The 14911-nt window shown below is 43.7% G+C and overlaps 1 protein-coding gene across 10 annotated transcripts in view; it reads right to left on the bottom strand.

Annotated features, from left to right (window-relative positions):
• Nucleotides 1–259: 259 nt before the first annotated feature.
• The window catches only part of RUBCN (rubicon autophagy regulator), a 58246-nt gene continuing 43594 nt past the window's right edge, over nt 260–14911 (bottom strand). For all 10 annotated transcript variants that reach the window (XM_043594405.1, XM_043594409.1, XM_043594406.1 and 7 more), the window contains 9 exons: nt 9544–9604; nt 8401–8533; nt 7595–7740; nt 6692–6756; nt 5990–6228; nt 5365–5426; nt 4512–4665; nt 3303–3396; nt 260–3075 (listed from right to left, as the gene is read on the bottom strand). In XM_043594405.1, the coding sequence (XP_043450340.1) occupies nt 2897–3075; nt 3303–3396; nt 4512–4665; nt 5365–5426; nt 5990–6228; nt 6692–6756; nt 7595–7740; nt 8401–8533; nt 9544–9604 (1133 nt within the window). In that variant the 3' untranslated portion in view covers nt 260–2896. The remainder of the gene's footprint in view (nt 3076–3302; nt 3397–4511; nt 4666–5364; nt 5427–5989; nt 6229–6691; nt 6757–7594; nt 7741–8400; nt 8534–9543; nt 9605–14911) is intronic.

Raw genomic sequence — 14911 nt, 5'->3', positions numbered from 1 at the left:
TACTTACATCAAGGGAATGGGTAAGGGGCACACCTCATGCACTGGTAATGACTGTGCCCACGTCTTTTATACATGAAGGAATAAAAAAATCCAGAGAAACAAAGTGATCTGCTCAAGGTCACATAACAAGTCAGTGATGATGCATTCTGACCCACTTTTCTTGACTCAGAAACCTCCTGAATTTTCAGACATGCCTGCTTTATAGTAAACACTCAAAACCATTTCCTGATAGTCAAGGTGGACAAATAAAAGGCAGGAATTTTATTTCCTTAGTTTATTAAAGATGACAATGAACTGTTAGGCTGTGTATGTATTACAGTGAATAGAAATCCAGTTCAGAACACAAGTTGCACATGAACAGAACATCTCTATATAGACTCTTGCTCCTTTTATGTTAATTTAACAAAAACTCTAAAGCCTTGGCAGAGAAAGTCAATAACAGCCTCATTTAAGTGGAAAATATTTGCCTTCCACTCTTCTGCAATGTCTTGAATCTTGTCTCTACCTTGCAAGCAAACGTTTAACTTTTTTCCCTTTATTTATAAAAAAGAACACTTTTTCCCTCCCATTTCATTCAGAAAGAACTCTCTTCAGTGCATTCAAAGCTTTTCCCCACAACAGCAGGGGATTTCAGATACTGGTATTAGTTGCAAAGTGCTTTCAAAATATCCCATACTCTTTCCTCTCAAATAAATAAATAAATGGGTATTTGGACAGTGATGACAGCAGAGTGTCAGGGTCACTAAAACAGATACGCAATCTAAAGAGATGGAATGTGAAAGGTGGAGAAAAATAAGTGAAAAACCAGGAGCATGTAAGACTGCTGAGCTCAACTTTGGAAAGTGTCGTTTTCCATCTTTTGGTCCTATGCTAATATGAAACAGGCGGAACAATAATGAGAGTGCATCTCTCTTCCAGTGTAGTGACTTGGAGTAAGGAGCTGGATGTGTAATTTGTACCACAACTAGAAGCAGAGTTCACCATTTTTTACAAACCCCTGAGTCTGAATCTGAGGCCTAACCTTTAGTAAGCCTTGAGTTTTGTGGGGCAATTCCCAAAGCTCCTAGGTAGGACAAGGCTCCTAGTCAGCCCTTCAAAACTGGGCTGGGCTGGAAGTCTTGGCTCTCAGAGTCTTCCCGATAAACTAAGGGAGAACAAGCTCAGGGTCTTCCAGCCCGATCCCAAGTCCGAGGCAGAGAGATCAATGCCATGCGTCAATTCCTCCCTGCTCCCTGTTGCCCTGGTGGAGCCTCAGCTCTGGCCACTTCCTTCCTGCCCCTTCTACTTCCTGTGAGACTCCTGGGTGCCTCCAGCTCAGGCACTCATTGGCTTCCACCAACCATGTGCTACTTTCTGTTCGGCTTCTTGGGGTAGCATCTACACCAAGTTTTTTCTATTAGCAACCAACTATGGAAAGACAGGTATACAAGAAGTCAGTCCCAGAATGAAACAAAAACAAAAACAAAACAAAACGCGGTGGGCTTTTGTTCACAGAGCCGCCAGCCTTCAGAACAGTAACCCTGACCAGTGTTATACGTAGAGGTCAGGAGCTATAGCAACTTAAAGAACACCACAAACATATCACGGTCCCCTAGAAACACACATCTTAAGAAAGGGTATGTGTGTGTTGAAATTAGTAATATGGAAAGAATGATTGAACATATGGATATCACCAGGCTAAACGGCTCAGTGCATAATAGGCATAAAGGCTCTTGTTATTCCAAGAACACAGGAACATTCACACTCACATTCATGTCCACAAATTGCCAAGTTCCCTAACCCCACTAATAGCAGAAAGCTTCCCCACCCTTACCCCAACTTTAACAAAAGAAACAAAGGTAAGAGTTCATCCACCAGGGAGGGTCCCAACTCTGTTGCAGGAAGGGGATGAGAATGGAGTTGGGCCATACTTTTACTCAGAACCAAAATGACCACGTAACAGTGGGCACAGTGGCAAGAGACCCACAAATAAGATGGCGGATAGAGTTTTTGTCCTCAACTTAGGATGGCATCAGGGACTTGCCTAAGCTTGAAAGATCATATATACACCAGAGCTAGGTTGAAAAAAAGAGACCTTATCACTTAAGAGGAGGCCAACAGCTCCTCTGACTGAATAAATGCTCCTTAAGCAACAGAGCTGTGGCCTCACTTATGCTGGGTGTAAGGCTGTGAAGGGGTCTGGCCTAAGTATCAGTTCTGTTTCTTTGCTTCAAGCCCACCAGGGTAAAGAAAGTCAGCTTGTGACATCATCTTTGCCTAGAATACTTCAAACAAGGAGGTCATATGGTGGACTCCTTGAGGTCTCTGAGGATTCCAGGTAATAATGCTGCTTTCATGGCCTAAAAAATACCTAAATAAGCTGGACAGAATGCCCACGATGTACTCCCATCCTCTAATGCTTCTCCTCAGGGTGCAGTCTGACTCTATTTCAGGACTGAGAGAGAAAACTCCGTCCTCCTATTTCAGCAGCAAAGGAGAAGTGAGTTGGTTGAGAAAGGCCTGACTCAGAAGCTCCAGAACTAAAACAAAATAAAACTGGAAATGATACTTGAAATGCAGCTGAAACCGGATCTGGTCCAAGTGGAGAAGGCCATGGATGTCAGAAGCACTGGGTCTCATTGTCCACTCCCCTGACAGAGGCACTAGAAGCTTCACATTAAGGACCTGTGTGTCAGTTCTGATGGAAATACCCGGTACCTACACATTGTCACAACAGACTGGACCTCACCAACCTAACAAAGGTTGATTACACATGGACGTTAGATAAGTCATAAAAAAAAATGATGATAATAATCAAAGAAAAAAAAAAACCAAGTGGGGAAAGTCCTTAAAAGGGTGGCTCAGTTCTGCATTATGTGTGACCCTAGCGCCTAGAAGAGGGCTTAATGTGCTTTCTTCAGGTGGTCTCCAGGACGGTGGCCTCTAGAGCCAAGGCTTCGGTGGGTTCCTCCTCGTAGTCTGACATGTAAGACTCCAGGCTCTGTTTGGCCAGCAATTCCCGCCGGGCCTGCAGCCGCTCACAGCGGGGACAGCTTCCAGACTTGAAACAAGCCTTATGGTAACACGCTTTACACTCTATTCAGGGAAGGTGAAAAAAAAAAGAGAAAACTATTTGTATTATCTCAAGCCAGAAGTAAATCACTGCCACAGCCCCTTCTTGCCACCACTGCTAGGTGCACCTGCGGTGAAAACAGGGAGTTTCTGAGACAAACTGAACTCTTCCTAATAGGGACGGCTGAGGGAAATAAATGAGCTTCGTGTTCAGTCTGGTTTGCCCACTCCACACCCGGACCAGTACTTACCTTCACAGGTCCGGCACTTGTGGAGCTCAAAAGGGAAGATGATGTCATCCTCGTTCTGACAGAACTCACAGATGAAGCCCTTGGCTTGGCAGAGCTGGGGTGGGGGGAGAGGGACAAGCAGCAAAATCAGGGGCAGCAAACCAGGAACTGGCACAAGAGGATGAACCCAAGTGGGGGATGGGGCAAAATATAAAGAAGACTTGAGTGGGCCCTAAGGGGTTCTCCCGCCTCCTGGGAAGAGACCCGCTGGACATGACAGCCAAACTGGGGCCAGGACTGGGCAGTGTTAGACAAACCTTTAAGATGGAGACAAGGGAGCATGAGTTTGAGAAACTGCAACCACGAGAGTGGTTCACAATGCAGAGTTGTAAAGAAAGAAGGGATGATGCCACAAGGGGCTTCCTAAAGTCAGAATTCCAGGCTGGGTGATGACTCTATTTTGAAATAGGAACCACAGCCAATTAACATAAAATGTGATGGCAAGGGCATTTCTCCAAAATAACACCCAGCCTTGAATCAGGTTATAGCAAAACCTTTCCAATTCCCCCCACTATACAGGATCTCTACATATGCCCTATTTTGAGCTCTAATTCTGGGACTGTCACAGGAACACACACTGGGCATATTCTAAGATGGGAAATTCTAAAAATGGAACTTCTGAATTTCTGGCATGTTGAGTATATCAAGGACAATAATAACTTGCATCTATAGAATGAAGTTTACAAAATGCTTTCATGTAAATTATTTTGTCAATTCTCAAAACTACTGAGAGGAAAGGGCAGGGGCTATTAATTATTATCTTCATGTTACAGACAAGAAAATTGAGGCTTGCTGCAGAGAGGGCAAAGTACTTCCGTTGGTCACAGTAATTTGAGAATGATAAAGTGGAGGGAGACCCAGTCCCTCTCCAGATTCTAATTCAGGGTTCTCTCCTCCCACATCAGGACAATTCTACACTGAAGGCCTGCTTAGTCCTGCCCTTACCCAGGGGCAGTGCCAGCACCACATCCTCTTCTGATTTCAGGTTCTTTAGATCTGGATGAATTAGCTGTTCACCAATCCCAGGAACAGCAATCCTACCCAGTTTTTCTCCCAGTGTTGACAGGCCATTTCAACTTCCTGAAATTGCATGGCAAGAACTTGGGTCCATCCCACTCCCTGTATCCCTAAGCAAGAGTCCAGTCACATGATAAAGTGAGACTATCTTACCATGCATCGCTCTACGTGGGCAGCCCCTGCCCTGGTGAGCTCAGCAAGCCGGGGCCCCAGCTCTCCCTTCCTGGTTGCAGTCAAGTCATTCAGCGAGTATAGGTGGAGATCCTCGGTCAGGTGGCCTGGAACTGTGTCAAAGGAATCCAGAAGCCTACAGAAAATGAGGGGAAGTAGGTAGGAGCCGAAAACGAACATTTTGGGGGCACCTGGGTGGCTCAATCGATTAAGCATCCGACTCTTGGTTTTGGCTTAGGTCATGATCTCACAGTTCCTGAGTTTGAGCCCCATGCTGGGCTCTATGCTGACTGTGGAGCCTGCTTAGGATTCTCTCTCTCTTCCTCTCTCTCTTTGCCCCCACCCTCACGTCTCTCTTGCTCTCAAAATAAATAAATAAACTTAAAAAAAAGAAGAAGAAGAAGAAAATGAACATTGTGTGTGGAACATCAAGGTAGAAGGATCTGTACTATCCAGAAGCAGGATAGGGAAAAGAAGGGCCCAGACAGAGTCGATGAGGGTGGGCAGTGTTCGGCCAGCCTAGGAGTTCCAGACCACTCCGGACCCTCCACACTACTAGATGTGAGTGAGAAGTGACTTTTATACCTTCCTGCACAGTGATTCATGCCAGCTTGCAAAGAGTGGCAGGTCTGGCCTGACAGAACAACCACAGAGTTCCCTTCCAGAGAGGATACAGACACACTCAACTGCTGCAGGCTTTTTGCTGACCATTTCTGGAATTCTCTACAAATCTCTCTACTTTCCTTCTTCACACAACAAGGGACAACTGCTGGGGCGTGTCTGTTTCAGAGACATTAACCCAGCAAGAGGCGTCTGGCCTCCACACGAGACTTACTCTTTGGCCAGTCGGCAAGTCTTAAACATGTTCTTCATGTGATACAGCTGGATCCGCAGCAGCTGAAGAGAAAGACATTGTGGTGGTGAGTGGGGGGTAAGAGCAGGTACGAAGAGGAAAGAAACAATTATTAGAATGACCAGTACCTTTAAACCCTGGAGGTCTGGAAGCTTTGCATGCAGCAGCCAGAGCCAAACTATTCTCTACATCTGTAACTCAATAACTTGCTTCAAAATGACCTCCAGTCAGGGAGGGCACCTCTGCTGGGTTGTGCTCCCAAATTACGTACACAACTGGAAGCCACTGAGAAATCCAGAATTTGAAATTCCCACCTGATACCCTATTCTCCCTTCAGTATATTTTCAGTGCAGGGAAAACTCCTGCTTTTGTCACTGAGTGCCATCTATGGCTTCAGACCTGCCATTAGTAGGTTTGAGGCTCTAACTAGACAGGTGAGAAATGACAAGAGTCTGAGAAAGCATGTAGAGAAAGTGTGAGTAATGAGATGGTTACAGCTCTGACACAGTGACAGAAATGTCGTGATCCTAGCAAAGGCTGCATGAACAGAGGGTGGGGATGAGGGATGAGGAGGGTAATCTGTGATATGGCCTTTCAAGGATCTTACCCGGACTTGATTGAGCAGCTTGACCTTCCTATAGAGGGCACTGTTGATGTCCTGCACATTGAAGAGAGGATCGTTCCAGATCTTAATGAGCAGGTCCTTGGAGAAATTGCTGACATAGTACTTGCTGAAGTCCCACTTGCGCAGAACCCGGCTGGGGATGACCATCTGAGCATTTTCATGGCAGCACTGACAGAAGTACTTGCCCAAGTACTCACAGTACCGCAGCCGCTTGATATAATCTGGAAAAACCAGAAAGTCAAAGGTCAGATGTGGCTTTCCCATCTATAAGCTGGTGAGGCAGCTCTCTTGCTCCTTTTCAAAGAGCAGAAAGGGATGGCCACTGGTCTCCATCTATTTCTGTGCTCCCAAAGCTAGAGGAAACCCACAGAGTGGGTTTCTGTGTCCCTCTCTGAAGGCCACTGAGGAAACAAATTCTGGCAGAGTTGGTAAGATCCAGATTCCAAGAACCTGGCCCAGAGTACCCAGTTTTCTTTGGTACACGATGTCGGTAACGGGCCCCCAGAAATCATTTCCCTCTGATTGCCAGTAATCCTGCACAGCCCTACCTTCCGGGTCTGGGCCCCTTCTTTCCCTTTCCCAGTTCTGCTCTGTTGCCTCTTCTCACAGCCTCTCTGACCAGCCCCAAGGGTGTGAGAGGGCACAGTCATTGGAGGCGGACTGGGGGTCAGAGAAGATGCTCACCGGGGTCAGTCCGAATGCCACACCCTGCACAGCGGTAATTCTGCTTGGCCACAGCGATCTTCCTCCTGAGGAGAAGGGAAGGAGAGGGCTTTGGCAAATACCAGCCACAGGAGGCCTCTGGGGTATAAAGGATAAGGAGGCAAACACAGGGCTCTTGTTACGTATGGCAAGAGTAGGGAATTCACCTACTGCTTTTTAGAGTTGGATAAAAAGAACCCACTGGGAGAACCAATTCAAACCGAGGATTACTAGGTTAGAATTTAGGTCAAGGCAGGGACAGTCCCTAACAAATGAACCACACTTCATGTACAAATATAAGAGATGAGAAACAGGACAGAGGAGAGAACAAGAGGAAAGAAAGGCAATCATCTATCTTACGAGAAAAAAAAACAGGGGTCGCCTAGGTGGCTCAGTTGGTTAAGCATCCGACTCTTGGTTTCAGCTCAGGTCATGATCTCATGGTTTGTGAGTTCGAGCCCTGCATCAGGCTCTGTGCTAACAGTGCGGAGCCTGGTTGGGATTCCCTTTCTCTACCTCTCTCCCTGTCCCTCCCCTGCTTGCTTGCTCTCTCTCTCTCTGCCTCTCAAAAATAAATAAACTTAAAAAAATTTTTTTAAAAAGAAAGAAAGAAAGAAACACCAGTAAGCTCACAAGACTGTTGGGAGGAAGACAACAGGTCGGGAAGGCCAGTGATAAAAGACCTCATTCCCGGTTATCTCTGGGAAGCAACAGGAAGATCAGGAGTAAGACTTGCGACAAGATGCATAATCTTCACTCTCTGCCTTTAAGTGAACAGAATTGTGTGGGAGCTACAGCTGGAGGCAGAGACAAGAGGTGAGGAGACTGCCCTGACAACCCAAAGATATATCCATTTTCCAAAGGACACAGACACTGCCTACTCACGTCGGGGCTGAATGAACATTAAAAATGATCTGAGGCCGGGGTGGAGCCCACTCCAGGTTGCCACGAACACGGATGCGCAGCTTGTAGATGTCTGCATGCTGCCCGTCATCTGGTGAGATGGGCAGTGAGTCAGGGATGGGCAGGAGCTGCAGGAGAGAAGCACAGGTTGGTCCAACAGGGACGGTCTGGGAGAACATGCTTGACTCTTTGGTCATGACAGAAACACATTAATCAAAGAGGTGTCAGGATCATCTCAGGTAAAGGCTTCACGCAACCTTGGCCCTCAGAATAAATCATTGAGGCACCAGGCTACTACAAGTGAGGACCTTGTGTTCCAATAAGTAAAAAGAACAGAAAAAGCATTCCAGTGGCATGGCACCCGTTGCTGATGCTGTCCCTGAAGCCACCTCAGGACCCTTGCTATGCCAAGATGCTTCATGCCTTACTCAACTATAGAGCAAAGAAGACTATGAACAATGTACTTTTTCACAGTGTCTCAAAGGTGGTCACAATACAGGAGTTCCACCTCTGGGTCTAAGTAAGCAGTCATGTGGAATAAGGACAATGAAGGAGCTATTATCTCCTGTTCTGACTACTGCTAGGGAAAACCCAGGCAAGCATATCTTCTTCATTCATTCATTTATTCACTCAGCACATTTGTAACAAGTGGCTTCTGTGAGCGAGGAAGGAAACACTAAGGCTCATTCTAGACTGGGGACATGTGACAGAGGAGAAAAGCATCAGAGACGCTCATGGATTCGTGGGGCTGGACAGTGGGTAGAGGAAAAAAAGCTGAAGAAATCTACCTTCTGAGGGGCATCATGCTCTGGAACCAGCCATTCTAGCTCTGAGGCAGCTGGCAGCTGCATGCCTTCAAATTGCTTCAGGAGTCCCATGGCCACCGCCTCTGCAGATGTGGAGTGTAGGAAGCAGTGGGAGCTGGAAAGGAGATGCAGGGAAGGCTGAGCAGAGAAAATACAGGAAGATGGGAGCCCGCCCTCCAGGAACTGATACTATACCCTGTGACTTCTGAGCTGAGAACACTCACAGTACCCCCAGTCTGCCTGGCTTCTTTTCTCATCATCTTCAGATACATGTGTGGAGGAAAATATATTGACCTTATGGTCTTACGACTTAGGCTCAAATCCCACTTAATAGCATTACATGGCTAAATAATAAAAAAAAAATTTTAAAAAGGGGGGGCGCCTCTGTGGCTCAGTCTGCTAAGTGTCCACCTTCAGCTCAGGTCATGATCTCACGGTTTGTGAGTTCGAGCCCCATGTTGGGCTCTGTGCTGACAGCTCAGAGCCAGGAGCCTGCTTTGGATTCTGTGTCTCCCTCTCTCTTTGGCCCTCCTCCACTTGCACTCTGTCTCTTTCTCTCTCAAAAATAAATAATAAAAAAAACTTAAAAAAATAGCATTACATGGCAATGCTAGTTAGGGATTCTCTATCACTTCCTTTCTCTAAACTCCCATTTCTTTAACTGCAAAACGGGGGCTATAACATGGGTTTACAAAATAAATTGAGTCAAACTGCCTTGTGAAAGATAAAGGACTGTTTGTTGCTCCCGAACGGGGGACTATTTCCCCTGGTTGGATCTACAATGTGAAACCAGTTCAATTTGATTTCATAATCAGCAATCAGGATCACTGCTCTCTCTTTTCGGATCTGATCTTCTGGGGGCCTCTGGTATAATCAAAGTCAGCAGAGAAGGAATAATCCAGACTGTGAGCTTTGCCTCCACTAGAGCCCACCCTGTTTGAACCAATGATCTTCTGCTCTACTGCCGGGGGCTCACCACCACCATCAGGCAGGCCCATCACTTTGTTTTGTCTCTTTGTGAATTTGCATGCTTCCTCTATGGCCTTTCCCCTCCATATCCCAAGAACTGGGTTTGTTTCTCCACATACCCCAGGTTTTATTTAAAAGAAAGAAAAAAGTACTTACAAAGACTGGGAGGAAGTGAAGGATTTGCTGTTTGAGGCAGTGTTCCTTCTGATGTCAGCATCTAAGGGGAAAACAGATAAAGGGAGTGGGAAATGGAAAGGGAGGAAATAAGGGATAATAACAATGGAAACCATTCCAAGCTTTTGCCAGCTAAGTGCTCAGGGTAGCAGCTACAAGCTACATTCTATGCAGGGTAAGGAGCAGAGTCCAGGTGAAGCTCTACACATGATTTATAGTTTGGCTCTGTTTAAGTTACAACCAGACTGAATAAGTGACATTATGCATAGTATGGAAATGGTCGAAATGGCTACAAATCCAGGTGGAACACAGACTCAGATTTGGTGCAAAACAGTGAATGAGAAAAGGTAGCATCCTAAGGCACACAGGGACATACCCTCTATCAACACAAACACACAAAGAATACTCCAATCTCTCCTTCATTCTCTCAATCTCAAGCCCTCTTAAATGATAAACTCTGAGGTAAGAGCTCTGTCTAGCTCTTTTTTATATCAAAATCAGTACTTAACACAGAAATTGGATCACAGAAGTAACTCATTAAATGTTAGGTGGAACTGGAACTTTGCTCCTAACATCTGACCACTACTGCTATCACTCCTGAATGCAAAGTCTTCTGCATCCTTATAAAAGCTTCATGGAAAGATTTCCTTTTTGTCTGGCGGCACAGTAAAGAAGAGAAGTTCTCTATGACTTGGCAGCTCCCTGAAGATGCCTGGTAACCAACACATTTTCATGGAGATATTCAACATGATGTTTTCTACTGAACTTTCAGGCATAATTGCAGGAAAATACGGCAGACTTTCCAAAGCCTATTTCTCATAAAGGATTTTGAAAAGGATTTCTAAAAATGATATGCCTGAACCTCCAGAGACCTCATCTTCTCAAATATGTTTGATGGGGAAAATGTGAAGTATAGCAGTCATGTTTGAGGAGGGAAGATAGAGTGTATTCAAGTTATGAAAACGAGACTGTTCTGGTAAGTCTCATCCTTCATTTCCTTTGATGCCCAGTGAAAAGACATTCTTTTCCTGATTAAAGATACACAACGATTGGAGCGCCTGCGTGGCTCAGTCGGTTAAGCATCCAACTTCAGCTCAGGTCATGATCTCACAGTTCCTGAGTTCGAGCTCCACGTCGGGTTCTGTGCTGACAGCTCAGAGCCTGGAGCCTGCTTCGGATTCTGTGTCTCTCTCTTTCTGCCCCTCCCCTGCTCATGTTTGTCTTTTTCTCCCCACCCCCTCTCAAAAATAAATAAACATTAAAAATTTTAAAAAAAAAGAAAAAGAAAGAAAGCTACACAATGATCAATCTACTGCATGTGAGCCCCTCAACAGAGCACTAAAGCTTACATGGCATCACTCTGCAACTGGCCATGAGTAGCTCAATTGTTCTTCACATTTCCTTTGTGTATATATTTTTGTATATGCCACTAGATCATGAAATCTCCTTATAAGGAAATGAGAGCATGTCTAACTCTTCTGTTTTGGCCCTAAAAATATATAATACAGGGCACTGTATATAAGCCCTGTATACTCAGGTAATATTCCTAACAAATCAATGTTTTCAAAGCTATATACACAAGTGAGAGAACAGAATTGGAATCTGTCAGTGAATTTTCATATGTTAAGCACAGAAAAATTTAAGACAACAAAAAAATTTCTGACAAGTAAATAACAAATCCTATTTTTATTAACAAAGAAGTTTGTGTATATATTTTCTGTATGAATTTGTACCACCAAAATCCAGATCTCAATACAGTGCTAGTTGTCTATTCCATTCTAAAGAACACCAGTGAAGAAAAAAATTCTAGGCAATAGTAGACCTTCACAGACCATTTAGCTTGTAGCATTCATTTGAATAACACTTACACTGCCTTGGATTTATACATAGTCTTGTCCTTATAACTCTGAAGTGTTTTCTACATAATAAGTTTTCAGAAAATATTTTCTAAATAAATGATTAATTGGCTAAAAGCAAAAAGCAAATTTTTGCTTTGTGATAGAAAAGGAAAAATGAGAGAAAATCATAGACAGATATCCTTGAATAAAGAGCTGACCAATGTTGTTACTGTAGGGTTAGGCCATTAGAGAAAACACTGAGCATCAGAGAGAAGTGGTGATAATTCATGGTTGTTAAGGAAACCACTGGCTTCAAAAAGCTATTTAGCAGCTCTTCAACCTCACAGAGCAAAGTCATGTTTTCTTCAAGAGAAAAATAATCATTCTCTGCTCTTTGGAACGTACAGTCACATCATACTTTACCATGTTTCTTCTTTTTTACCAGAGGTACGATGACTTCCTAGATAATCATGAATACTTCCAAGAGTGGGGAAGACCACACAGGTTTGGCTGTGACGATCTTCCCCTGAGAATGGAGAGGGGGAGGCAGTATCTGATCTCAAAAGAGACACCTGACACTGGCCAAGTACCCTGAAGGCCCCGTGGGTACTGGGCCTCTGCTGCATTCTGCGGACTCTCTGGTCAGTTCAAACATATAATTAAGTTAGTGTGGTGGAAACACTACTCAAGGATCTGGATAAAAGTAGACCAGGCTATAAGACAGAATATTAATGAGTAAACAGAGGAGAAGGCCATTCAATTGGATGGAAGTTAACATAATTATGAAACTTTCAATTAATTATTTGACAAGTATTTTTTTTCTAAGAGAACTGATTTCAAATGTTTCTGATGCTTTAGATAAAGCTATTGCTACTGACTGAAAAAATAAAATCAGAATTATAAAAACAATTAAAAAATGACATGCTATAAAAAGAATTTTTCCATGTCCAGACACTGGTATTGGGATGATCAGGAAAGAAAGGGTTAAAACCTTGGTACCCTAGCAAAATCTGCAAATTTTTAAACAAAGTAAGGCACAGGAAGAGAGTCGACTTCAGAATTCACTGGCCAGTTTGACGCTGGTTTCCTTCCTGCTTTTCTTCCAGCAGATAAGGTGACACCCAACACATTTGGATATCCAACTCCAATGAATTATCTGTAACAGCTGACTGGAGAGGAAACTTTTTAAAATGGAAACTCACAATTATTCTGCTTTTAAAAAAAAAAAATGTATTTAAAAGGGCAGTGTGGGGAGAAGCACTGGTTACCTTGATTTGGACAGAACTTAAAAACTTGTTGGAAAATACAGTTCGTGAACTTCTTTCTCTATATATTGTGCCAGTTAAAAATCTATTGCCTTTCAGCTCCAAACCTGCCCTTCTTTTTGTTGGCTCTATGATAATGGAGCTGGACTCAAACAGCAGCCTTCTGCCAGCTGGCACCATGTTAAGTTTTGTCAGTAGAGGGCACTGGAGGGACACTGGAGGAGGCAGGAATTTCTCTTGCTGAGTTTGGTGGTACTCCTCTAGGCAGACTCCTGTAGTACATGTGACTTTTCCCTTAGGGAGGCAGGCCTTCATGAAGGTGGCCTTGAAGCAGAATGCCACTAGTGGTACTTCTCATAAACTGCTTCCCCAGTACCTCTTGGCAAAGCAGGAGCCACAGGCCTGGCACCTCCCATGGCGCACTTCCCCCAGCATCTCTTGAGTTCTGAGGCACAGCACTTCCCTAGGGGCAGCCTCCGCCAGCACTCCACAGAATGGTTTCCTGGTGCCATTGGCATGGCACCTCTCATAGACAGCATTCCCAGGCACTCTCTTAGGGCAGCTCTGCAGCCTCAGTGAATTTCTCCACCTCTAGTGAGCCAGGAGGTCTGGATCTCAGCCTTGCAGATATGGTCCTCTTCTATACTTGTTCCTTCCCCGGTGCTCCACCTCAGTCCTAGGCATACTGACTGCTACCTATATCTGCTATCCCTGTATACTTTAGAGTTGTTTTCACTCCTTACGAGCCAGGCTCCCATTACTTCAGTCCACCACGATAGTTAATAATTCTTTATTTTAAACCTTCCCTATTCAAATTACTCTGTGACTTCTGTCTCCTGACTGGGACCTGACATGCATGTGGAAGACTGAAATTCTAGAAGAATCTATGAAGGAAGATAAAGAACAACTGATGAAGCTATAATAAAAGGGGAAGGAGCAGTGAAAAACAAAACTCTAAAACTAAAGAAGTTGTAAAGACTGGGATTGGGAGCTTATAAATGATCTCATACCAATTTGGCAGGTACCATAGAAAGAAATTGATAAAGTGAAAGAGGCCAGATACAAAAGATCACATATTGTATTATTCCATTTATATGAAATGTTCAGAAAAGGCAATCTATAGAGACAGAAAGATGAGCAGTGAACTGCGGCTTGGGGTAGAAAGGGAAATTAAAAAAAATTTTTTAGTGTTTATTTTTGAGAGAGAGAGAGACAGAGCATGAATGGGGAAGGGGCAGAGAGAGAGAAAGACACACAATCAGAAGCAGGCTCCAGGCTCTGAGCTGTCAGCACAGAACCCAACGTGGAGCTCGAACTCAGGAACTGTGAGATCATGACCTGAGCTGAAGTTGAACGCTTAACCAACTGAGCCACCCAGGCACCCCATAGGAAGGGAAATTAACTGTAAATGGGCATAAGGAATCTTACTGGGATAATAAAAATGTTCTAAAACTAGATTATAGTGATGGTTCCACAAGTCGATAAATTTGCTAAAAATTATTCATCTATTTCCTTCAGAAACACTTCTGTTCCATATGGTCTACTCAATGAATCAGGATCTAAGAAATGTGATTATATCAAGTAGAGTATTACAATATGCAGAGTATTCATGATAGATGATGTCCATGATAGGATGCTTAAGCACTTAAATTTTCCCAAGGGTGTTATGGATTTTAATCTGATCGTATACTCAGAGGCTCTTCAATAGCATATATCACTTAAGATGATCAAAAAGAAACACATCTGTAAACCTCTGGATGTAATCAGGAAGATTGCTAATGAGAAGTATAATGACACTTTTTAAAAAGAATTTCATACCATTAATAAACCAGAAGCAGAGGAAAAGCAACAGAAAGCAAAAAGGAAATGTAGTGTAAAGAAAGATGAATTATAAATTATACTCTCATAAATAAGAATCTGTGTGTAGAAATAAGGTAAAACAAGCCACTTCTTTTGAAAGAGGCTTGTTCTGATTGCTTTCCCTTCAACTCCCATAATGTGGTGGGATTATAGGGCACAAGAAAAAGTATAGTCTTTTAGTTGAAAAATGTTTCATGTATATAAAATATATAAATGTATTTTTAAAAAGTATAAAAATGTATTTTAAAAGCTTTAAAGAAAAGATGCCAGGGAGACCAAATAAAAGTACGCCTTATGGTTAAAGCAGACTGAATATGCTCTGACAGAGAAATGGCTGACAGTCAATAAATGCACCTGCAAAAGGACTGTGGTTGTAAACACGTAAGA

The sequence above is a fragment of the Prionailurus bengalensis genome, chromosome C2 (genome assembly GCF_016509475.1).
Source record: "Prionailurus bengalensis isolate Pbe53 chromosome C2, Fcat_Pben_1.1_paternal_pri, whole genome shotgun sequence".
Taxonomy (NCBI): Eukaryota; Metazoa; Chordata; class Mammalia; order Carnivora; family Felidae; genus Prionailurus; species Prionailurus bengalensis.
This window is presented reverse-complemented; position numbering and strand designations above follow the sequence as displayed.